At 41.5% G+C, this 27,436-nt stretch overlaps 1 protein-coding gene across 1 annotated transcript in view; it reads right to left on the reverse strand.

Moving 5' to 3' along the window:
• kif19 (kinesin family member 19) overlaps nt 1–27,436 on the reverse strand; it is a 227,670-nt gene that overhangs the window by 59,644 nt on the left and 140,590 nt on the right. The window contains exons 5-6 of the mRNA XM_041216831.1: nt 27,044–27,180; nt 11,892–12,017 (exon numbers count right to left, since the gene is read on the reverse strand). Of these exons, the coding sequence (XP_041072765.1) occupies nt 11,892–12,017; nt 27,044–27,180 (263 nt within the window). The remainder of the gene's footprint in view (nt 1–11,891; nt 12,018–27,043; nt 27,181–27,436) is intronic.

Genomic DNA, 27,436 nt, shown 5'->3' on the forward strand with positions numbered 1-27,436 from the left:
GCTGAGGGATCACTGCCCCGAAGCATTAACTCTGTTCCTCTCTGCACAGATGCTGCCTCTCCTGCTGAGAATTTGCAACATTTCCTGTTAGATCTCAGATTTCCAGCATCTGCCATATATTACCTTTGTAATGTAATTAATTGTTGAGTCCAGATTAAGGCAAACTCATTCTAAACAACGCATTATTTAGACTTCGGAAGACGAGTTCCATTGCCTGTGCTGGTTAATCCATCTGTTTGTCCCTTCTGTATTACACGGTTCACCTTCAATATGCAAAATGATAGCAAGTACTTCCTTCACAGGTAAGCATTATCATGACAAGCGTTTATAAGACAAGAGATGCTAGAGTGGAAGTAATGAGCTCTTCGAATTATATGGAGGGCTTTCTATCTGATTGAAGTGATTTTGATACACACCTGCTTGATACAACCAAGCATGACCTGATGTTTCCCCATCAATTTCTTCAATCTAGTTAAAAGACAAAGTATTGGAGGAAAAAGCATATTCACAGCTTGATAGAAAATATTTGAAAGTTAACAGCTGTTTTATGGATGGGGAATAGGGGAAGGATAGAATTATCACTTGCTATTATATGTTTCTAGTTCAAGGAACACAGTCATGGAATTTTCAGGCATACTTAGTCCCTGCACTGATCTTCACCTAATAATCTGCTTCAGACCTCATTAATAGCTTAATCTGCAGCACATAACATATCTACTGCACCACAGATCATTGTGATATGCATGTACTGGGCTATAATTTTACAAAAATTTCCAATTATCATAGTTTAGTACCACATACAATTGATGATCCAAAAACAAGCGCATTAACAATTACAACACTGAGCATTTGTTTGTGAAACGAGAAAAATGGCACACAAGACAGCTTGACCCTTTAAATGGGTGCTCATTGATTTAGCCGCTGATCTCATAATGATCTAATCTGAACCAGTTTCGAATGGCAATTGTTGCTCTGTCATTGCAGCCATAGCATTTGCTTTGCAACAAATGATTTGCATTTAATGCCTGTTAAATACAGAACACAGGCCTGTCAGCTGTCGTGTATAATCTACACTGCTGAATTAAATCTAACCACAGAAACAAAATCTGGGGTGGATGGTAGCCTGGGTCACACATTAAATAGGTTTGTCAACGATAATGGAATAATAGAATGGCTACAGCATAGACGGAAACCATTCAACGTTTCATGTTAATGCTGGCTCTCTGCAGGAGCAATTCAGCTAGTCCATTCCCCCACTCTTTCGAGTACAAACCCGTTTCCATCTGTTTCAGATGAAGTTACATTGTTTCATAGTTTGCCATTGTGAGATCTGAACTCTTGATCTTGGGGTTACAAACCCAGTACCATAACCACTTGGCTATTTAGGCCAGCTCTGCAAATTTTTCTCTTCAGATAATTATCCAATTAACTTCTGAAAGCCATGATTGAATCTTCCTCCACTATACTCTCAGGCAGTGCATTCCAGATCCTAATCACTCGCTGCATAAAAAAAAACTTTCTTCATGTCGCTTTTGGCTCTTTTGCTCTTCATCTTAAATCTGTGTCCTCTGGTTCTTGACCCTTCTGCCAAAGGGAACAGTTTCTCCCTATTTACTTTGCACAGATCCCTCATGATTTTTGAACACCTCTATTAAATCTCTTCTCAATCTTCTCTTTAAGAACAACAACATCTTCTCCCATCTATCAATGTAGTCCTTCATCCCTGGAACCATTCTCGTAAGTCTTTTCCGCACCCTCTCTAATGCCTTCACATCCTTGCTCAAGTGCTCAGGTGCTCAGAATTGGATAAAACACTCCAGTTAAGGACAAAGCAGCATTTTATAAAGTTTCACCATAACTTTCTTGCTTTTGTGCTCAGTATCTCTGTTTATGAAGGCTAGGATCTGTATGCCTTCATAATCACTTTCACAACCAGCCATGCCACCTTCAGTGATCTGTGCACATATACCCCCAGGTCTCTTTGTTCCTGCACCCCATTTAGAATTTTACCTTTATTTCATATAGCCTCTTCCTGTTCTTCCCAACAAAATGTATCCCTGCCTTAAATTTAATCTGCCAAGTGTCCACCTGTTTATGTGAATTTGAAGTCTATCACTATCCTTCTCAGAGTTCACTATACTTACAAGTTTTGTGTCATCTGCAAATTTTGAAATTGTGCCCCACACCCCCAAGTCTAGGTCATTAATATATATCTAGAAAAGTGGTGATCTTAATAACGACCCCACTGTGCATCTTTCTCCAGCCCAAAAACAACCATTCACCACTGTTCTGTTCCCTCTCACTCAGTAAACTTCAAATCCATGCTGCCACTGTCATTTTATTCCATTGGCTTTAACTGTGCTAACAAGTCTTGTATGTGACACTTTATCAAACAGCTTTTGGAAGTCCATGTATGTCACATCAATCACATTACCCTCATCAACGCTCTCTGATACTTCAGCTCATGATCATCGCTTTGGACCCTTATATGCCACTGCGAACACAATTTTTCAATGTTATCCAACATATTCCAACCTTTCCTTCCTGCCCATTCACCTATAGGCACTGATTATCCTATGGATCACAATCTGTTTCTCACTGTTTTGGTCTTTCTTTGGGGCACTTATCATTTGGTCTTTAGGGGAGGTTTCTACTGTATGATATGTTCCAAGGCTGTTTCTAATAAATAGGTTTACAATATTATCACATTGACCACAGAAAATCTTCCATCCTTTGTTGACTTATCCAAGTTCAGTTTCCTATCCTTGCCAGTTGCCTATATTTGCCAATCTTGAGGTTTCTTTTAATGGGATCCATTACTACAGACTGGGCTTCCAACAACACTGACATCCACCATCACCAACTGCGTCAAGCTGCCAAGCATCTCAACTTCAAATGACACAGGACATTAAATAAATGTTATATTTGCATAAAACAATGATATTATTGGGTACAACAACAAAACAAAGCATGGCTTTAGCTGTCTAGGCCCCAAACTCCGGTATTCCCTTTCACTCTCTCCGACACTCTTTCTCTCTCTCTCTCTCTCTCTCTCCTCGAAGTCTCTACTTAAAGTCCAACCCTGACCAAGCTTTTGTCACCTGTTCTAATATCTCTATGTGGTTTGGTACAAAATTATGTCTGATATTGATCTTGTGAAGCACCTTGGGACATTTTAGTACATTACAGGTGCTATATAAATGGAAATTGTTGTTGGTTTATTAATAAAAAAAAGTGTGATGAGATCCAACTTACCTCCATGTGGATTGGGGGCCAGGAACTCCAAGTCCCAGCAGGCCTTGGGAGCTTCACACATGCGCAGGCCAGGAACGGGTGGCGCATGCGCAATCTGGCAGTTAAAGGGCCATCTTGACAGTGGTGCACCTGCCTAAAAAGAGAACAGAAACAACGCAAAAACCCCAGTCACATAACTGGGAGCAGAATGCCATAGTTGAGATGAGTCCCAGGCAGGGGACAGGGAGCAGTCCCAAAGGAAGTCCAAGACAAGGGACAGAGACAGGGGACAGGGGACAGGGAGGGGCGCAGAGAAAGAGGCTCCAAACAGAAAAAGGGCTGCGGTTGGCAGACTTTAAGTGGTGAGGGCTGAGGAGAAGCCTGGTAATTGAAGGAGGCAGCAAAGGTTGGTGACTCCCTGCTGTGGGCAGCTGGGGTGAAGCTCGGTGCAGCTGAAGAGCTGAAGTTGTGCTTGTGAGTTGATGCTGGAGTGCAGACTCGGGTCTCGGGAGACGAGATTGAAACCCTGGGAGGTGTGCCATCGATGAGACCATCTGAATTGGAGCAAGTTTTGGACAGAATTCAAGGCGAGATCTTCAAAGGTGAAGACTGCAATCCCTCGTGTGAGAGACAGAGTTCCAACAAGATTGTTACAATATGCGTTACTGATGTCTGGGTGGGTTGTTGAGAAATCCGTAGAATCTGTCTGGGTGCATCTGCCATTTATTGTGCAGTACGGTGTGTTTGATCACAGTTTGCCTGTTAATTCACATGTAACTCATGTTAACCTTGATTATTCGAGTATAAGATAGATATTGTAACTTGTTTCATCTTTCTGACCTTGTATAGTAAAGTTTATTTTTGGTTATTCAAAATCCATGGAATCTTGTGGCTTTACTCTTTTAGCAAGTGTCTTGATTCTCAAACCTTGTCTACTTTAAACAAAAAGTTATTGGCAAAATCTTTGGGGTCCGGTCCAGGATCATAACATAGGTATCAGGATATAGTTCCTTAACAACTTTTGAAGCAACTGTCATAATTGAGTTGTACTTGCTGTTCATGATCTTAAAACTTTATAGATAACTTTGCAGAATCTATAGCTTTCCTGATATTAAACGTTCTATAGCACAGTCAACAATCTTTATATAAAATGTTAAAATGTATCATCACAGGTGTTTAATTAATATTTTTATTACATGATTGGTCTTCCAACAGCATTGCGTCCACTCATCCAACTAAATATGTCAAACATCCTATTTCCATCATCACATAAATGCATCATAGATCAGAATCATACAATAAAATAGACAGTAATGTCTATTCTAGACAAGACATTATTTAATTATAAAATATTTCTAAACAAATTATATGCTGGAGAAAATTGTGTATTAAAGCAGAAACAAGTCACTCTAAATAATGAGACTTAACCCAACCAATAATTCATGACTCACTGAAGAGCAGCAAATTGTTAAGGAATAAAATTGAGAGCCAAGGCGCTACATGCCAAAATTCATGAATACTGCAAGAAATTTAGCATTAATTATTTTTGCATAATTTAAATATATTTACAGGGTATATCTATTCCAAAGCGCAAATACAAAGCTTACTTTGGATATACTTTATGCCACATTTAATTAAAAACAAAACTGAATCTTATATGCACCGTATATACAACACAGAGGGTTCTGTGCCACCAATTTAGTTCACACACCAGAAAGAACAATAACAGATGAGCATTGCATTTACAAATGAGCTATTGCATTCTTGCTAGACATAACCAAGTGCAGTATCACATAGTCCAACTCCACTGTAAAATTCTATTCCTACCACAATTTTCAATGCAAACATCAAACATCATCAGGTTTGAAGGCCTTTTGGAATGTGGTGCACAATAGATATGCCAAACGATAACTCACTGCAGTAAATTATCAGATCGAATGCAGTAAAAATGTCACCAAACACTGAATAAAATTAATTTACACAGTATCTTTAATGTCACAGCAAAACAATCAACACTAACTAACTGGAGGGGAGATTTTTTTGAATGTTAGCTGATCTTCGATGACATAGTTGTGTTATTTAGCTGTTTCAATGACCTGCTCTTGAGGGCCACTGAGCTAAGCGCTGTACTAAAAACAGAAAATGCTGGAAATACTCAACAGGTCAGGCAGCATCTGTGAAGAGGGAAACAGGGTCAATGATTCAGTTCTGATGAAAAGTCATCAACCTAAAACATTAATTCTGTTTCTCTCTCCATTGATGCTGCCTGACCTTCTGAGAGTTTCCAGTGTTTCCTGTTTTTATTTCAGATTTCCAGCATCCAAAATATTCTGCTTTTTGTGGGGGAGGTGGTGACATGGTGATAATGTCACTGGACCAGCAATCCAGAGGGCTTAGGCACATGCTCTGAGGACACAGGCTGAAATCCCACCAAATTTAAATTCAATTAATAAATCTGGAATTAAAAGGCTAGTCTCAGTAATAGTGACCATTAAACCATTGTTGATTGTCATATTGAACCCATCTGGTTCACTAATGCCCTTTAGGGAAGGAAATCTGCCATCCTTACCTGGTCTGGCCTACCTAACCCACAGCAATGTGGTTGACTCTTAAATGCCCTCTAAAATGGCCTAGCAAGCCACTCAGTTGTATCAAATGGCTACCAAGTCTTAAAAAAAGGAATGAAAACAGGTGGACCAGCTAGCAACAACCTAGGCACCAGAAACGACAACGGAAAATACAGCCCTAATGACCCTGCAAAGTCCTGCTTACTAACATCTGGGAACCTGTGCCAAAACTTGGAGAGTTGTCCCACAGAATAGACAAGCAACAGCCTGATATTGTCTGTAACATGTGATTCCGTGAGCATAACTATGTTCCAGACACTACCAGCATGATCCCTGTCCAACAGGACAGGCCCACCAGAGGTGGTGGTACTGTGGTATATAGGTGGGAGGAAATTGCCCTGGGAGTCCTCAACATTGGCACAGGACCCCACAGCATCAGGTCACACATGGACAAGGAAACCTCCTGCTGGTTACCACCTACTGCCTCTCCCAAGCTGTTGAATCAGTACTCCTCCATGTTGAACACCAATTGGAAGAAGCACTGAGGGTGGCATTGGCACAAAACGTACTCTGGGTGTGGGATTTCAATGTTTATCAACAAGAGTGGTTCAGTAGCACCACTACTGACCAGGCTCTATAGGACATAGCTGCTAGACTGGGTCTGCAGCAAGTGGTGAAGGAACCAAAAAGAGGAAAGAACATACTTGACCTTGTCCTCACTAATCTACCTGTCTCAGATGCATCTGTCCATGACAGTGTCGGTAGGAGGGACCACCACACAGTCGTTGTGGAGACGGAGTCCCGTCTTCACACTGAGGATACCCTCCATCATGTTGTGGGATAGATTTCGAACAGATCTAACAACTCAAAACTGGGGATCCATGAGGTGCTATGGACCATCAGCAGCAGTATTGTATACAACCACAATTTGTAACCTCATGGCCCAGTATATCCCCCACTTTACCATTACCACCAAGTTAGGGGATCAACCCTGGTTCAATAAAGAGTGCAGGAGGGCATGCCAGGAGCAGCACCAGGCATACCTAAAGTTGAGATGTTAACCTGGTGAAGCTATAATACAGGGTTACTTGCTTGCCAAACAGCAGAAGCAGCATGCGATAGACAGAGCTAAGCGATCCCACAATCAACGGATCAGATCAAAGCTCTGCAGTCCTGCCACATCCAGCTGTGAATAATAGTGGACAATTACACTGGAGGAGGCGGCTCCACAAATAGCCCCATCCTCAATGATGGGGGAGCCCAGAACATCAGTGCAAAAGACAAGGTTAAGCATTTGCAATCATCTCCAGCCAGAAGTGCCAAGTGGATGATCCTCTCGGCCTCCTCCTGAGGTGCCCAGCCAGCTTTCAGTCAAGTCGATTCACTCCACATGATATCAAGAAATGGCTGAAGGCTCTGGATACTGCAAAGGTTATGGGCCCTGACAACATTCCGGCAATAGTACTGAAGACCTGTGTTCCAGAACTGGCCACACCCCTAACTAGGCTGTTCCAGTACAGCTACAACAGGGGCATCTGCCCTGCAATATGAAAGATTGCCCAGGTATGTACTGTCCAGAAAAAGCAGGATAAATCCAACCCAGCCAATTATCACTCTATTGGTCTACTCTTGATCATCAGTAAAATGATGGAAGGTGTCATTGACTGTGCTATCAGGTGGCACTTACTTAGCAATAACCTGCTCACTGACGCCCAGTTTGGGTTCTGCCAAGGCCACTCAGCTCCTGATCTCATTACAGCCTTTGTCCAAACATGGGACAAAAGGATTGAACTCCAGAGGTAAGGTGAGAGTGACTGCCCTTGACCCTTGACCAAGTATGGCATCAAGTAGCCCAACAAAACTGGAGTCAATGTGAATCGGAGGGAAACTCTCCATTGGTTGGAATCATATCTAGTGCAAAAGAAAATGGTTATGGTTGTTGGAGGACAATCATCTTAGTCCTAGGACATAACTGCAGGCATTCCTCAGGGTAGTGTCCTAGGCTCAGCTATCTTCAGTTGATTCATCAATGTCCTTCCTTTTATCATAAGGTCAGAAATGGGGATGTTTGTGATGATTGCACAATGTTCAGCACCATTTGTGATTCCTCAGATACTGAAGCAGTCTGTGCTTATTTACAGCAAAACTTGGACAATATTCAGGCTTGGGATGATAGGTCGCAAGTAACATTCAAGCCACGCTAGTGCTGGGCAATGACCATCTCCAACAAGAGAGAATCCAACTGTATTCCCTTGACATTCAATGGCAATACTATCGCTGAATCCCCCACTATCAATATTCTGGGGGTAACCACTGACCAGAAACTGAACTGGACCAACCATATAAATACTATGGCTACAAGAGTAGGTCAGAGATAGGAATCTTGTGGAGAGTAACTCACCTCCTGACTCCCCAAATCCTGTCCACCATCTACAAGGCACAAGTCCGGATTGTGGTGGAATACTCTCCACTTGCCTGGATGAGTACAGCTCCAACAACACTCAAGAAGTTCGATACCATCCAGAACAAAGTGCCAACCTATCCACCATCTTCAAATTTGCTCCCTCCATCACCCACGCACAATGGCAGCAGTGTGTACCATCTACAAGATGCACTGAAGCAACTCACCAAGGCTCCGTCAAAAGCACCTTCCAAACCTGTGACCTCTACCACCTAGAAGGACAAGGGCAGCAAAGCATGGGAACACCACCAACTGCAAGTTCTCCTCCAAGTCACACACTATCCTGACTTGGAACTATACCGCTGTTCCATCACTGTTGCTGCGTCAAAGTTCTGGAACTCCTTTCCTCAAAGCACTGTGGGTGCACCTATGGTTAATAGACTCTAAGTTGGTTGGTGAAGTCAAAACCAAGACACAGTGCTGTTCTTTACTGAGGGCACAAGTTTACAACTGCAGGATTTTACATTCCCGCTGTCGTCAATGGGATTTATAACAGCCCACCACATTTTACGGCCCCATCCCACCAAAACAGGGCAGTAAAATTCTGCCCTGAGAGTTTATTAACTGTGTTCAGTCTCATAGTTCTCCTCACACACCCAGTGTCCCAGCTGTCCTCTATTTATATGTACTCAAAGTATTTAATTAAATATTATTGCCCTCACCTGTTTATCCTAACAATATAATTAACATAGTATTAACACCTACACCACATGTACTACAGCAGTTCAAGAGGGCAGCTCACCACTACCTTCTCAAATAAAATTAGGGATGGGCAATAAATGCGGCCAAGCCAATGATGCCCATATCCCATGAAAGAATTAGAAAAAACTCCTTGTGACTAACTCGGTCCTGAGCTCTGCTGGAGTTTAGTTGCTGTTTGTTAATTGTCAGGTGTTTGTAAGTTTCCAGTTCCAGATCAGAAAAATCCTTCTTGACTTTCTGCTGTTTATACATTTGACACTCCAAATTGTGGCAACCGAAATGAAACATCTTGAGCAACGCAAATGCTCTTCAAAACCTTTAGATGATTCACCCTCCATCTCTAACCCTTTAACATCCTTCAGTATTTTCCTGCTTTGGCCTTATCAGCTGTTCCCCACCTCACAAATGTACTACTTGTTTCAACCTTGTGCATGTTTCATTGCTACTTTGAGGATTCATTTTTCTAGTTTCTTTTGGATGAATGAAACGTTAATTTAAGTGGTAGTACTGAAATAGTGAATCATTTACAACAGTTTTTCATTCCTAAACAAAAACAGAAATACCTGGAAAAACTCAGCAGGTCTGGTAGCAACGGCGAAGAAGAGCAAAGTTGACATTTCGAGTCCTCATGACACTTCAACAGAACTAAGTAGAAATAGGAAAGGGGTGAAATATAAGCTGGTTTAAAGGGGGGTGGGGGAGGGTTGTTGGGACAAGCAAGCAGTGATAGGAGGAGATAACCAAAAGATGTCACAGACAAAAGAACAAAGAGGTGTTGAAGGTGGTGATATTATCTAAAGGAATGTGCTAATTAAGATTGGAGAACAGGACAAGCAAGGTACAGCTCTAGTGGGGGTGGGGTGAAATAAACCATGGGTGGAATACATTTAAAAATAATGGAAATGGGTGGGAAAAGAAAAATCTATATAAATTATTAGAAAAAAAACAAAAAGGGGAGGAAGAAACGGAAAGGGAGTGGGGATGGAGGAGGGAGTTCAAGATCTAAAGTTGTTGAACTCAATATTCAGTCCAGAAGGCTGTAAAGTGCCTAGTCGGAAGATGAGGTGCTGTTCCTCCAGTTTGCGTTGAGCTTCACTGGAACAATGTGGGCAAGAGAGCAGGGTGGAGTGTTAAAATGGCAAGTGACAGGGAGGTCTGGGTCATTCTTGCGAACAGACCAAAAGTGTTCTGCTGAACTTGTTCTCACACTGAACAATTTCTCCTTCAACTCCTCTCACTTCCTCCAAATAAAAGGTGTGGCTATGGGTACCTGCATGGGCCCCAGCTATGCCTGTCTCTTTATGGGGTATGTGGAACATTCCTTGTTCCAGTCCTACTCCGGCCCCTTCCCACAACTCTTCCTTTGGTACATCGATGATTACTTCGGTGCCGCTTCATGCTCTCGTTGGGACCTGGAAAAATTTATTAATTTTGCTTCCAATCTCCACCCCTCCATCATTTTCACATGGTCCATCTCTGACACTTCCCTTCCCTTCCTTGACCTCTCTGTCTCAATTTCTGGTGATAGACTGTCCACTAATATCCATTACAAGCCTACCGACTCCCACACCCCGCTTCCTGTAAGGATTCCATCCCATTCTCTCAGTTCCTTCGCCTCCGTCGCATTCTGATGATGCTACCTTCAAAAACAGTTCCTCTGACATGTCCTCCTTCTTCCTTAACCCGAGGTTTTCCACCCACGGTCGTTGACAGGGCCCTCAACCGTGTCCGGCCCATCTCCCATGCATCTGCCCTCACGCCTTCTCCTCCCTCCCAAAAACATGATAGGGTCCCCCTTGTCCTCACTTATCACCCCACCAGCCTCCGCATTCAAAGGTTCATCCTCCATATGAAAATGATGGAGGGGTGGAGATTGGAAGCAAAATTAATAAATTTTTCCAGGTCCCAATGAGAGCATCAAGCAGCACCGAAGTAATCATCGATGTACCAAAGAAAGAGTTGTGGGAGGGGGCCGGAGTAGGACTGGAACAAGGAATGTTCCACATACCCCTAAAGAGACAGGCATAGCTGGGGCCCATGTGGGTACCCATAGCCACACCTTTTATTTGGAGGAAGTGAGAGGAGTTAAAGGAGAAATTGTTCAGTGTGAGAACAAGTTCAGCAGAACACTTTTGGTCTGTCCGCAAGAATGACCCAGACCTCCCTGTCACTTGCCATTTTAACACTCCACCCTGCTCTCTTGCCCACATGTCTGTCCTTGGCTTGCTGCATTGTTCCAGTGAAGCTCAACGCAAACTGGAGGAACAGCACCTCATCTTCCAACTAGGCACTTTACAGCCTTCCGGACTGAATACTGAGTTCAACAACTTTAGATTTTGAACTCCCTCCTCCATCCCCACTCCCTTTCCGTTTCTTCCCTCTCCCTTTTGTTTTTTCCAATAATTTATATAGATTTTTTTTTTCCCACCTATTTCCATTATTTTTAAATGTATTCCACCCATGGTTTATTTCACCTCACCCCCACTAGAGCTGTACCTTGCTTGTCCTGCTCTCCAATCTTAATTAGCACATTCCTTTAGATAATATCACCACCTTCAACACCTCTTTGTTCTTTTGTCTGTGACATCTTTTGGTTATCACCTCCTATCACTTCCTGCTTGTCCCAACAACAACCCCCTCCCACCCCTTAAACCAGTTTATATTTCACCCCTTTCCTATTTCTACCTAGTTCTGTTGAAGGGTCATGAGGACTCGAAACATCAATTTTGTTCCTCTCTGCCGATGCTGCCAGTCCTGCTGAGTTTTTCCAGGTATTTCAGTTTTTGGTTTGGATTTCCAGCATCCGCAGTTTTTTGTTTTTATTTTTGTTTTTGTTTTTATCTTAATTTTTCATTCCTACCAGATATTGTGCAAGGAATGTTTCTTTGTTAACAGTAAAAACGTATTGGTAAACCTTTGTATTTTACCGCTTTGGCATTAATAGTTGACACTTCAGTAATTCCTGCAATTTGGATTCCACCCTTGGAGTCCTCGCGGAGATCTAGGAAGCCAGAAGACGGATTAAGTAGATCCCGTATCATCTCATTATATATCTGTGAAAAGAAGCAAGAATATAAGAAAATCACAAGCGGTTCAGAATTTCTTCACACTTGGCTTTAAGGGAAAACTAAGGGAAGTTTTGTGGTAGCAAATTAGCAAAGTTTGGCTCCCTTTCTGCATCTCCACCATCTGCTTGTCCACTGCATCAGATCCCAGGGTGATCCTGCACCCATTCTACTTCCAGCGAGTAAGCAAAGGAAATGACAGTCTGCATAATGCACAAAATCCTCAGCTGGTAAATATTACTCCTTACAATTGGACGTTGCCTAAGCCGCTCCAAATGCTAAAGAAATAAAGGGTGATTGTGACATCCAAAGCTGGTGTAAGGATTTGCGTGGCAGAAGCAAGCTACACACAATGACGCTTCATTCATTTGCGTGCACAGCTTTAGATTTAGTTTTCATTTGAGCAGCCAAGGTTGATTTAGCACATAGAACAGCTTGGTGCATTTCCTCTGAGTGCAGTCAAGTTGAAAGGGTCTGTAGAAATGTAAATGCACAGCTGATGGCATAACGAGTGATTGTATGAAGCCATGTTACTTGTTAAAGTGTCTAACTTTGGGTGCCTGTGCTTTTGTACAACATGTTACAGAAGAGAACAAGGCAACGGTGGCTGTCAGACTGATATACAATAAATGCGCTCCTATATGCACTGTACCAGGCTGAAAATGCAGGTTTGTACATGTTTGGCTGTTGGTTGAAAGCCTGCATTGCTATGGAAGTAGGAGCTTTGCTCCAGATAGTAGCCTGTGGAGATCTGGAGGAACATTTTCTTTTGTATAAACAAATAAAACTGTTCAACTAAATTTTGATTGACTGGAGTTCAATTAACTTTGGACAGTAAAGTTTCACCTCTGGGAAATGATCGTCAGGTCTGGTTAGAGATGCATATCATCCTCTTTGAATTATTTCTAAGTTGTGGAAAGCATAAACAGTGCAATAAGCTTCAACAAGTACAATGCTAACACTAACAAGTGGTGTACAGATTTTAAGACGATGTAACAAAATAAACATTACTAATTTATGCACTGCACATATGAACATATGAATGAGGAGCAGGAATAGGCCACTCGGCCCCTCAAGCCTACTCCGCCATTCAATAAGATCATGACTGATCTGATTGTAACCTCAACTCCACATTCCCACCAACCCCTGATAACCTTTCACTCCCTTTCTTAACAAGAATCAAATATTCAAAGACTCTGCTTCCTCCACCTTTTGAGGAAGAGAGTTCCAAAGACACACTACCCTCTGAGAGAAAAAAATTTCTCCTCATCTCTGTGTTAAATGGGTGACCCCTTATTTTTAAAGAGTGACCCCTAGTTCTAGATTCTCCTACAAGAGGAAACATTCTTTCCACATCCACTCTGTCAAGACCCCTCAGGACGTTAAATGTTTCAATCAAGTTGCCTCTTACTCTTCTAAACTCCAGCGGATGCAAGCCTAGCCTGTTCAACCTTTCCTCATAAGACAACCCACCCATTCCAGTTATTAGTCTGGTAAACCTTTTCAGAACTCCTTCCAATGCTTTTACATCCTTCCTTAAATAAGGAGACCAATACTGTACACAATACCCCAGATGTAGTCTCACCAATGTACCTTTTCTGTTTATACCATGATGAAAATGTTGGTTGGAAGATTTACATCAAATGATCTATATTGGAAAGGGTTCTCAAATTCTTATCACATGCAGCTAAAGAGGCAGTACCGAACCACGTATCAAATATACTTCACCCCACTAATTCCCATTTTCCCCATAATATGGGTGCTGGGATATTGGCTGGAGGTGTTGGGGGGAATTAATGGTTACACTACTGTACACATGTTTTTTATGTACAGTATCCAGCTTTTCCAGTCCTTAACACTTTGAAAACTTTGATTGTCTTTGACTATACTCTGTTTAAAGGCACGGCTGCAGTTGCAAAGATCACAGAAATAATTTTGAAAATCACTGCTGCATTTGATTGCTAGGCAAATCTGAAACTGGGAGGAAAAGTTAAGTGAAAGTTAAGATGCACTATAATCTCGGTTAGACAAAATTTGTGCAACTCAATGTTATAGGGATAAATTTCTGAACTCATGTTCCTGGCAGAGAGCTCTGCTATTGAGAGTCACACTGGGAATTTGGGAATGCACTCCTCACAGTCTTAAAATCAATTAAAATGAATGACCAGAAAGGGGCATGCACTCTTGAACACCTGACATCTTTCCCTGGTGGGGCTCCATGCAAGATCATGAATTTATAAAATTACCCCTGTGGTGTGGATTTTACAGGGGGGGCAGTGTCCCTGACCTAATTGTCCATCAGTACTTTGCTGACATGAAAGCTGGCTGCCCAGCAGCGAAAATACACTGGGGCAGGCCTTAATTAGTGCACAGTGGGGTTCTGCCCCTCAGGGACAGGAAGTTCTCCACCACCCCCCCCCCACCCCATAGAGAGCTATTGGCCAATCTAATTGGCTGGCAGCTCTGTAGTCCCAGCAGCACCAGAAGAGAGTAGTGACCATTCCTGGGACTACAACCAGTTCTCACAAAGAAGTGAAGATGTCTCCCAGACTTCAAGTAAGTCTGGGGATTTTTGGCGGGCATGGCTGGGAGGTGGAGTTAAAGAGGCTGGGGGGTGAAGGGAGTGGTTCCAGGGATAGACAAAGGAGGCTTTGGGGGAGGGGTGGAGGGGGTTGTGGGGGATGCCCCCAATGGACACAGGGGACCCCTGAAAGGAGGTACCCCTGCTTCCTGCCTGACAACAGCCCTTGCTGTCAAAGCTGCTCGGCTGCTTGCCTTGCTTCCATCTTACCCTGCAGATGAGAAAAATTGCAGCAGAGTTGGAATGAGGCCCTAAATTGGCAATTAACTGTCCACTTAATAGGCTCAAGGGCCTCAATCGGCCTAAGGATGGGTGGGCTGCCTGCCACCTTACCCATTCCTCATAATATGGAGGACGGGTGGGTGGGAAGGTGGTGGGCTGGCCACCTGTTTTATTTCATGTGCCCCCCCACCACCTTCAAATACGCCGGCGGGGGCTGCTAAATTCACTCCCTATTTCAAGTGACTAAAAGTGGCACCCCGAGTGTCATCATAAAAGCTTGGGACAGCGAATGAATCATAAAATAACAGTGATTAAAATACACAAGCTTTCAATGTATATTTAGAATTAACTTTAACAAGCAAAAGGAATGGGATTTAAAAATGTCAGCAAAACTCCATTAACATTTTAAACCTGCCTCCTGAAAGTCATTTTGTTTCAGAACCCAAGGGGGTGATCTTGATTTGGAGTGCTAGTCAGGCAAGCTGTGCGTGGAACACACGCTGAGGAGTCAGCAGGGACCTAATCCAGTTTGGTTCAGGGGCCTCATTATCATGTCATTGCCATGCTCGCAGAGTGAAGCACTCCACAGTAGGGAATAAAAACAGAGAATGCTGGAAATACTCGGGAGGTCAGGCAGCATCTATGGATAGAGAAATTGAGTTAACATTTCAGATCAATGATCTTTATGTCAGAGCTTCTCCCCAGTTAGTAACCTGCCGATCTGGAGGCAGATGCGCAGCTGGCCAACTGTGAATGACCTCCAGAAGTTCTTTAAAAGGAAACGAGTGGAAGCATTGGAAGCTTTTTAAAGCAAAACCCAGCAGCAAGTTCATTAACTTTGAAAGCCTTTAATGCTCAAAACTCAGAAGTGACCGCTATAAAAATGTGTTTCCAGCTCCCATCCAGCATTTTTCAACTTTGTTGATGATGGCTCCCTCCGAATATGTATTGCCCACGTTTCACAGGAGTAGAAACTGGCAGAGGAAATTATATGGCAATCTAAGTTACATCATCAGACTCCTATTAACATACATTCATTAAACTCTTCCCTGTTTCCGGCAGAAACTTTGACTGCCTGGATTGAGGTGCACCTAAATATTGGGATGGGCAAGAATCCAGTAGTAAGTTGATGCCCTCATTTTATGCCCTATTTTGGTCCAACTACCACCACACTTCTATGTGCAAATGGAACTAAAGAATGAAAATCCCCAACAAATTTTCAGCACCAATGTTCCCTCTAATTTCTTTTTGCTATGCACGGCCTGTTTGCCATGCATCTTAAGGGAATGTCAATTATGTGTGGCCTGCTCATTTCTTATGCAGTATGTTCTGGATTGCTACACAGCTGTGCACCTATGCAAACTTAGAGGGAACATTGATCAGTATGCCTAGCTTCAGAATAACAGCAGCTCCATGTGCTTCAACTGTTTTGTATCTCAATCACAAATGTCACTCAACCTCTTTCCGGTCTTGACAACCTACATTGTCGCTCAGAAAATTAACCCAACCCTCTGTTAATCTAAAAGTATCAGAAAGTTATTTTTATTTAACTAAGATTATGTACAGGGTGAGAATGATCATGAATAATATTATAATATTAAAGCATAATACGAGCCACTAAGTAATATGCTTTCTCCTGCCCAAGGCTCTGCTTTTTACCATAAACAGAAATGAGGATATTAAATACAGGGAGGAATGAAAATTATTTTGTAAAATAGTTTTATTATATTCATTTCATTATTCATATTCATTATGTTGAAGTAAACATAGTTATTGGATTTCTTTTCTTTTGTAAATCTATATGAAAAAATTGTAATATTATTAATTAGTTCACAGATTTAGATAACAATCCTCCTATTCATCTACAGATACTTAAACAGTGGCAGCCAAGGCAAATATGGGACTCAGAGACAGGAATTTATAACAAGCTGGTGACAGAAATATGAATAACACTGTGTTGGATTACACCACATTCAAAACTGTTGTGCTTTTCTTGTGACTGATTGTATAAATATAATGAACAATGAAACCCTGGGATAAGGAATACATTCTTCTATGAATTAGATATTTATATTCCACTTCTGACTTCTTCAGTCATGGCCTACTTATGAAGTGAAATTATCTCTTTTTTCCATGTCCCACTCTGACATCAGTCATTTGCTTCACTTCATTTCCAGAACTATATCAAAATGTTTCTTTCCTTGTTGGATTAGAAATGTACTGATTTAGGAAGCAGTCCTGAATGAATTCTAAAAAAATTTCCCACGTGCACTAGTTCTATTCCAGTCCATCTTGGAATAGTTAAAATTACCCAATATTATCGCCCTATTGTTCTTGCATGTCCCTCAGAACTATCTGCATCTACTTCTCACCTTCCCCCTTCAGTGGCCTAGTTGTAATGTATTTCAAGAATTATATAAATAAACCTAAAACAAAAACAGAATTACCTGGAAAAACTCAGCAGGTCTGGCAGCATCGGCGGAGAAGAAAAGAGTTGACGTTTCGAGTCCTCATGACCCTTCGACAGAACTCTCTGTCGAAGGGTCATGAGGACTCGAAACGTCAACTCTTTTCTTCTCCGCCGATGCTGCCAGACCTGCTGAGTTTTTCCAGGTAATTCTGTTTTTGTTTTGGATTTCCAGCATCCGCAGTTTTTTTGTTTTTATCTCTATAAATAAACCTATATGATGCTAATCTCATGCAAACCTATTAAATTCTAACATTGTAATTGAATCCTTAACTAAGGTGGCCACCCCACCCCTTTTTGCTTCCCCATCTCCTAAAAATGTAAGAACTGAGAATTTTAAAATCCCAGGTTGTTCAAACTCAAGCTAAACTTATGTAATAGCAACAATGTCATCTTACTTCATAATCATTAATGATTCTAACTGCCCAATTTTGTTTTGAATAATCTGTGCATTCCACATACATAATTTGCAATTCTGACTCCTATTTTCCTTTGGAAAGCTGACCCTTATTCCTTTTCCTCATTTTTTTTGATATACCCCACCCTTCTACAGTAGTGATTTTGTCTCTATGGCATAACTTGTTTCTATTTTTTTTATTCTCTGTTCATATTTCTCACTATTTACTCTACCAAAGGCTTATGCACCTTATCCAAGAGCTTTACTAATTCTCATACCCAAGCTGTAGTTCAAATCCTAGACCATTTTTACCCCCAACGTCACGCCCCCACCACAACCAATATTAGTTTAAATCCCTTTCCCCTATTGCTCTCTTTATCTTCTTCATGAGGATATTGGTGTCATTTCAGTTCTGGCTGAAGTCAACCTTTCAGCCTTCCCCATTCCAAATCTCCCAAGAATATGAACTCAATCTTTGTGCATCAGTCATGCCTTCCTAATTTTCTGCTCATTTGTCAGAATGGTGCATGCCATAGGAAGCAGTCTAGAGATCATCACCCTGAAGCTTCCTCTGTAACACCTCAAATATTATCTATAGCATTAACTCTAATGTAAACTGTGAATTTTGGCTGCTCTGTCTATCACTTCAGAAGGCAGAGAGAGACCAAATGTAGATGCCACCCACTACTCTCCATTTTATTCCTATGATCATTATCATCCAGCCCTGCATCTCAGGTGATAACATTCTGGAGAAGGCAATCTAGAAGCTCCTCGCCTCTCTAATGCTGTGCAGTGTCACTCAACTGCTGGTCGAGAAGAGAGATCATTTTCTCCAAAGTCTCATAATATAACATTTTATGCAAATGGGCACCCCTTGTACATTGAGGAGCACCTCCACACACATTACCAAGGCTCCCTGCACTCTCATCCCTTTGTGCCCATCTTTAAAAAAGAAAGTGGTGTTGACTGGAATTCTAACAAGCACCAAACTCTTGCAAAAATCTAACCCCTCCTACCCAGTTCACATAGATATTCATTTTTTAGCACAAAGGAAAACAACATCTTGTGTTATGGCACCGAAAGTCCTGATCTCCCACTCACCTCTAAACTCTGCACTTCTCTGCCTCTCAACCACCACTAGCTTCTCACAGCTCGAGAATGAGCTCTTGTTGGTCACTGAAATCTATACCATTCTTTCATTCCCAGCCTTACATCCTATAAAAGCCTCACATATAATTTAATTGCCTGGTGCATGCATCTGTCTTCGCACCATTGATGGAAGTATACAAACTCCTGGATGTATTGCATTCAGGTAACCAAAGGTAATTCTCAATTTTTCTTGTTCAAGGAGAAGAGTCCAGAGAGAATTGTGACTGGTGATGAGCTCCCAAATCTTTGCTCTCTCACTCCGATGATGAGGAAGCTTTCTCAATAAGAAAGGGGAAACAGAGGCTGTTGGAGTTGAGCAAATAGGAAGGCATGTGCAACCTGCAGATTGGTAATGATATTTCATTTCTCTTCCTTGAATGAACTCTCTCTCAGTCCTTCCCTCACATTCAACAACCTAGAGTCAACAGCTCCTGTGGAATTCAAACGTGAGCCAGAGAGCAGGGCACTGAATGACATACAGATCATGGATGAACAGAAGTAGGAGGGTGGTGGAGCATGAAGATGACAACATTGCTAATTGGAGAGTTGGGATTGATAGAGTAGCAGATGCATGTGCAGGCATAGAGCTATAACACACAGGATGTTGTTGATGGTGGATGTGCACGAGTCCACCGCCCTCATGTGCAGTACCATGTTGCTGGATATGCAGAATTGCTCTCTACCTTGGAGAATTTGACAATAGTGGCAGATACTCCCATGATACTGAGCTGTTTGCTTTTCTTCCATGGTTGCCGAAACTGCTGCCATGGAGACTTGACTGGAAGGGACTGTCTCTTCAAGCGTTGAAAGGACTGAGGTGATATTGCAGAATAGCATTATTCGGGACTTCACTAATTTCCTGCGTATCATTTTGTCTTCTTCACCCCAGATCAGTAGCCAGCTGGAGGTAGTGCCAAGTATGAATGCCTTGGCAGCATTGGGCATGTATAATAATAATTAGCAGATGCAGGCCCTCCTGCCAGCTTCCTCCAATGCCTGCACATGTGGCCTGCTCCAGGTTAGGCTGTTCGTGTAGGCTGATTTTTGTCAGGGCAGCAGTGGTCCTGACCACTGGCCGGAAAGTCATGGCAACTCTGCATTGGTCATTTCCTGGAGTCCCAAATTCATCCTTTGGCCATCAGGCATTTAATTGCCTGGCGTCAGGGATCCCAACCCTTTAAGGGAAGAAATCCTGCCTCTAAGAGCTGCTGGTCAACCGGAGGGCCAGCGGCTTTTCAGTTCCAATAATGCCACTGGGAGTAGAGGCCACTACTGGGACTACACCTGCTCCCAAGCTGCATCACAGATGCTGCCCTGGGGCAAAAGTAAGTGAGGTTCGGGCTGCCGGGGTCATTGAGGCACGTCTTGCGAAGTTGGGGAGGTGAGGGTGTTGCTGGATGTTTCTGCTGAGTTTAGGGCTCTTCCCCCAACCCCCTTACCCCCAACCCCCAGCCCCCCAACAACCCCCCCCCCCTCCCCACCCCCCCCCCCCACCCCAAACTCACAGGGATGGCCCCCCAGGTTTTATTAGGTGGTCTCCCCATGCCATGGGTCTCAGTTGGCCTCTTGGCATCTTTGACCTCCCTGCTGCTGAGAGAATTCCAAGGTGTCAGGAAGGCGATGGGCACTCTATCCCTCAGCTTCCCTCCTGATTCTCCAGCTTCCCCTTGCCTCCCAAACCACTCCAAGCACATTAAATTCTAGTGCGCACAACATCTAAATATTTCACTGAGAATTTTTTACTGGCTCAAACATTTAATTAAACATAGACAGTGACTCGCCATCTGTTTTCAGCACTTGCTGTGCAGCTGATGCTGTCCAGTATAGAGGCAGGATGCGTCATGGTTATCACTAATATCTGACTTATCATGTAAGTAAGAATCTTTATAACTGCAATTGTGTGCGGATTATCTATACATTGCAGCCTGTAACATGTGCGTTTGTTTAAAATAGCCATTCTCAATACATAACGACCAGGTGTAAGAAGAGGAATTATTTATACAGCAAACATATCTGAGCAAGTTTTGACATCCTAGTGATTCTGATTTATACAATGATTGTGAGTCATCCGTTATAATTAGCTGTCCATAATTCTTTGCACAAAAGCGTTCATGATCCCCCAGTTGGTATAAACAAATGAATAAGGAGTTGTCTGTTCAGAGAGGAGAGAAATAATTGAGAAACATTTTCAAGAATAAAAATGAAAGAAAGGAGAGTAATAGAAGAAAACAGAATATGTACCATTGGAGCTTAATTCCTTCTTAACCCTTTGCCAGCCAGTAATTTTACAATAGGGTTTCTCTTTGAATATAACAGAAGTTCATTTCTTCTCTTCTCAACTCTTTTCAACATCAGAGAAATGCAAATGCCCACACTGTATTAGTAACTTCTCCAAACTGCACTTGATGATGTATTATGTATTATAAAAGTAAATTATTAAAAACCACCCAGGGACATTTTGGGAATCATCACAGTCTTATTTGAGAATGGGAAGAGTTTAATACAAGTTATTTAATGCTTTCAAATGTAATTTTTCCTCAAGTTTCACACCCCTTCTTCTACCATAAATTCTCCATGGTGACCTCACAGAGTCTAAATGATGCTTTAAGCATTGGGGATCTCCAAGATTTTGTTTATGTACACCTGCATCAACTGTGGAGCACACTGGCAAGCAATAAGATAAAATGGCCATTCTAAATGGTCAGGTCTAGGACCAATAAAACATCTCTCAACAGCAGCAGTTGGAGATGATATGCAGGCAGCCTTGAATTCTGAATCCATAAACACTCATTCAGAAGACAACAAACTAATTCAGATGCTTCTGGAATACAACGGAGCTATTTTTGTTTAATGATGGCCAGGATGTTACAGCCCTGTCCAGCATGTCTCCCCCCCCAGCGGATGGGGCAAGCCAAGTAGATCTCCATTCAGTTCGGCAGGACTGTAATATCCCACCGAGTGGGAGGGATCGTAAAACCCTGGCCAATATTTGCTACATTAAAGTTGCACTTATAAGCAATTTTCATCTTTTAACTAACTACCTCTTTTGCATTATCTTAGTAGGAGGATTTGTTTTAAATTAAAATCTTCAAAATGCTTCTGTTTGGGCTGCCAGAAATACAGATACAAAAGAAGACATCCCAGCAGAAGCAGAAGTCAAACTTAGCCACTGGCATTAACAAAGAAACTCCTCTGCCGCCAAGCAGCAAATCAAGCCAAGACAAAGCCATATAAAAAGGTATAGCACTGAGTGCATCAAGTGTGCACAGCAATTTAACTGCACAAAGAAAATCTGCTATGAAAATTGCGAAGGCTTAAATAGTTGCTTGGGCTCTGCAATTTCTCGAAAGGAGGCTGAAGATTCACATCAATGCCAAGATAAAGGAGTATAAATTCAATCTTTGGAGCCTAAAGACAGCTGCAAAGCAGTATTAACTTGTCTGAACCACCAGATACTGCTAGAGCTGTTCCAAAGTTAAATAGCCTTCATTATATTACAGATCTTTACATTTGTAACCTAGCATGTTAAGTATAGTTCATTTTGCTCTGTTTGAAATTAATAATTACTCTCATTATTAGGGGGAGACAGAATAATCATTTGTAACTCAGAAGATTTATATAGTTACTAATTTGTAGTATTAATTGACAACTACTTGCAAACAATTTGGAAGGGAATGGATTAAATTATACCATAAGCATAAAAATTTGATTAATTTTCCTCAACAGCAATTGATGCAACCATTGTGAAATATATCTAAATTTAATGGTTTAGCTGCTTAAAGATCTCAATCAGAGGGGAGTATAACAGGAATTTAAAAAGCCTTCAAATCTGAAGCTTCCAGGGCTTGGGTGACATTACATTCACCCTAGAACCTGGGGTCATTTCCGAATGAGATAAGAAGACTAAAGTGCTGTCTCTGATGGAAGACATGGAGCAATGTGGTAAAGGACTATCCTTTCATCATTGGAGCCTGCCATTAACCTAGGCAAGAAAGATGAAGCTCACTCTAAAGGAGAGCATGCTAGGCACGTTTCAGAACACCACTTTTTCTTCTCAATAAGCTAGGCCCAATCCAGACAGGAGAGTGCCAGGCTGGAACAGCATTACCTTCAAAGCAAGGGTCCATCTTCAAACAATGAATTCAGTCCTGAAAGTTTTACTAGGGTCACTAAAAGCAGCTTTTTTTTTGAATGTTCAAAGAATGAAGTGTAGTAACAATAAACTGCACTAAAATACAAACTCTATTTGGGGAAGAAGGCTTTAGTCTTCCTGCCTGAGTTGGAATTGAACTCAGGTTCCAGTGGTGAGCGAATGTTCCATCACATTGTTGTATAGAGCACAGAGAAGAAATACTGATTAGGTTAGCATCGAATAATGGAGTAGAAGTCCACTTAGAGTGCACTCAGCGATCTGGATGCAAATTGTAGCCAAAATTGCACTCATTTTGAGAAGCATTCTTTTCTCTTTGGAGTTTCTGCTCATACTCATCATATATCAAATCACTGAATATAAAATCTGCCAAGAATTAAAGCAATCAGGCAAAATTTTAAAACATATTTTAAAAATTGTTTTAAATATACTCCTTGATATAGTTAAGATTGACAACTAGATGCAGTTGGATTAATGCAGCTGAAAATGGGTTTGTCGCAAAAAAAACCCATTTTTAATCAGTGTCAATCTGCCAATTGTGACTAACCCTTTTTAAATGACTGAAAGTGACTTTTAAAAAATATACCGAACCTCTTGTTATCTTGGGGGACAGTGATTTCTTAGTGAATTAAAAAAAATTACATTCAAAAAATTTGTAAAATGTTCTTATTAGCATCCTCTCGCTTTAATGAACGAGCTTAACCTTTAGAGCCACCTAGAAGGTCTATAAGTGGGCACAATTAGCATTAACTCCCATTAGTGATTAATTCATCATGGGATTGTGGCCAATTTGTGGATGGAGTTGACTTCTGGCACAAATTTTTTGAAACTGGCACAAAAGATCACTGAAACCTGATATGTACTGAACACAATTTGCGTTTAAAATTCCACGATCATTTCTACTGATTAAGTCAGTGCAAGCAAGTGGAAATGCTATCCCACTGTGCTTATACCCTCTCTTGTTAAATTTTGCCTTTTTAGCATCCCTAATACATACACCAGACACAACGCTGCCATTTGCCCACTGGACGGTTTATACAAATTTATTGTTTTTGTTTACAACCCTGACCAGAACATTGTTTTCTTTACTTCAGTGGTTCCTTTATAATTTGTTAATCTCTCTGGCCGCTAACTGTACCTGAGCTCTCCTGTATTAATCAGGTACCTAGGAGATGCTGCTGGAACTCAGTGCTCTATAATTCTGACCTGCTCGTATTTCTCAGACACTGAGCACCCGTTTTGGCACTGAATGGACGACGCACTTAACACACTGGCGACTTTGGCATTCACTACAATGGTGACAGCAAATGGCTTGCGCTATTCGGCTGATTTAAACATGGGCAGTTTGAACAGTGGGGACTATACCTACATTTACGTCTAACCTGGGTGGTTAGGGTTTAAATTTCCATGCTGGTTATGCTTTGTCGTGTGTTCAGGACCTAGATGGGGTTCTCCAGTATTTTACCTAAGTAAGCTACTCAAGACTGTAGTTTGTTAAAACCATTAATATTTATTTATAGCTCTATGTAGGAACTCTGCATGAGGCTGTACTTCTCCCTCCATTTCTCTGTTACTTCATGCATGTTACGTCATTACATCATAGCTACATCAGCATCACGTGCTTCTGATGTTAACCCTTTACTCTACAGTTTACACTGTTTTTCTAGGATTTCCATGGCTTTTCTGCCAAAGCGGAAAATCAGGAACCACCCCCACTCCTTAGGAAATTAATCATCTTTCGTGTTTTTTTATTGTTCATTCACGGAATGTGGGCATCACTGCAGCATTTATTGTTCAGGGGCCATTTAAGTGCCAACCACATTGCTGTGGGTCTGGCATCACATGTAGGTCAGGCCAGGTAAGGCAGATTTCCTTCCCTAAAGGACATTAGTGAACCAGATGGATTTTTACAACAATTGACAATGGTTTCATGGTCATCATTAGACTTTTAACTCCAGATTTTTATTGAATTCAAATTCCACCATCTACTGTAGCAGGATTTGAACACAGGTCCCCAGAGCATTTCCCTGGGTCTCTGGATTACTAGTCCAGTGACAATACTACTACGCCATTGCCGCTCCCTATGTTTAAAACCAGATGTGACTTTGCAGTCATAGCTTTCATATACTCATAAAAACTTCTATCAGAGCATTCGAGAAATCATGCACCTTTACGTTTGTAATGCTCTGTCACTTATATTTAAGTAATAGGTTTCTTAGTGCTTCCTAGCTTCCTGTTACAAATGCTATTAGAGTGTTAGCATACTCAATCAGCTGGGAGTGCTATTATGCTGCATCCAATGGATCATGTCACCATGGCAATAATCTCAAAAGACAACAAGCTGCAGTTTAGCAACCCGTCATGAAACCAATAGCAAGAAGGTTCAACTGGGTATGAGAAGAGCTTATATCAATGTTTGCAGCAGAAGTGAAATTATAAACCTCTAAAATACTTCTGATTTTTCTTTCTGTTACTGTTTAAGCTTAAAAATAAGCTACGCCATTGAGCTGCATGTCTAACGAATTTAACCTACGCTCACAAATAAATGGCATTCATTATTTTAGCACTAATAGCCCATTTATAGTAACAAATGGGTATTGAATAAATACATGGTCAGCATCCATAAAAAGCCTGATTCAAAGAAAAGCAACAGGTTTCCTTTAAAAAAACGTATGCAGTTAGCAGCTGCTGTGTTTTTGTTTTATTTGTTCATGGGATGTGGGCATGACCAGCATTTGTTGCCCATCCCTAATTGCCCTTGAAAATGTGGTGGTGAGCCACCACCTTGAACCACTGCAGTCCATGTGGTGTTAGGAGGGAGTTCCAGGATTTTAACCCAGGGGCAGTGAAAGGACAGCGATGGGGTTCCAAGTCAGGATGGTGTGTTGACTTGGAGGGAAACGTGCAGGTCCACTGGCCTTTTCCTTTCAGGATGTACAGGTAAACAAAGGAGAATGCCATCTCAAGCTGTCAATGAGCCTTCCCCAGTTGCAGATCATGTAATACATTTAGTGTATACATATATTGTTACTAAATAACAATACCTTAACAAAAAGAGAAAAGGTGCCATTGTAGGCTATTGTGTGCACTACACTATGAATGCAGGGTCACATCTACAAATCCTAAAATATTATTTTATGATTTTATTTGAGCCTCTGGGGAAATGCTGGGTTGAATACATGCACCATAATTATTTGAGCTTTCTCACAATATCTTAAACTAGTGTTCAGAGTAATAAGCAAAACTATATCTCCTACAAATTGAAATTTTCACCTTATTACTGGAGCATAATCAGACAAAATTTGACACCAGTAAAAGAAGATGTTAGGATAAGCGACTAAAAATATTCAAGAGGTAGGTTTTAAAGAACATCATAAAAGAGAGGATTGGTGGAGAGATTTAGAAAGGAATTTAGAGTTTTGGAGTAAAATCATTGAAGGCGAGACCATCAATGATGAATGCACAAGAAGCCACAGTTGGTGGAGTGCAGAGTTCCTGGAGGGATGTAGGACTGGAGGAGGTTACAGGGACAGAATAGGGGAAGGCCAAAGTGGAATTGGTAAATTGAGTAAACATGGGAGTGTTGGCTGACTGGGACCTGTTGCTGGTTAGGATATGGGTAGCAAGATGAGCTTGTGTGAGCTCAAAAATGTTCAAGAAAAATTATACAGAAATGTTCAAGTTAGAAGCTTGTTGAAGTTCTACTTCCATCACATGCATTTACCAACAAAACAGGAGAGAATAATTGAAGGTACATCATCTTGAACCAACTTCACACAGATATTAGGAACCAAGTATATTGGTTGGGCCTTCTGCATCATACATGCATCCTATTGCCTCAAGAACTTTCTGCTAGAGATGGAAGTGAGGACCACCTGGATAAAAATTATGCAGTTACCAAAGTTGATCCTAGCTGGTAAACAAATGGACATCACACCTGAAATACAACTGTTTAGTGCAACAGAGGTTCTGTGGTTATGAAGCTTCTTTTGTGCCTTGTAAACAGCAATGGAAAAGTTGCCCCTGCAAGTTATTACTATGTACCTACCTCTAAGTATGACATGGAAACAGTGTACTCCATATCATCACTAGTTTCTTCAATGCATTTGAACAAGTCATTAAGTGTTCGTACGTAAATACCAGGTTCATAATCTGTTCCCAACATGGTGTACGTTTTCCCAGCACCTAGAAAACAAAAATAAATAAGGTAATCCATTAAATGTTTTCAAAAATTGGTAGACCAAGCTATAAATTTGGGCATAATTTTCTTTGACAGGAGGCTGCCAATGCACTTGCCCGTACACATTTAGATTTGTAAGTTTTTTTGCATGGCAAGTTGCTGGAAGTGTGAACTGATCATATCATAGCGAAGGAAACAGGGCATCTGGGGCCTGAGTACACAGTGAGATTGAAGGAGTTTGAAATGAGCAGTGCAAGGATT

The sequence above is a fragment of the Carcharodon carcharias genome, chromosome 22, assembly GCF_017639515.1.
Source record: "Carcharodon carcharias isolate sCarCar2 chromosome 22, sCarCar2.pri, whole genome shotgun sequence".
NCBI classification, from domain to species: Eukaryota; Metazoa; Chordata; class Chondrichthyes; order Lamniformes; family Lamnidae; genus Carcharodon; species Carcharodon carcharias.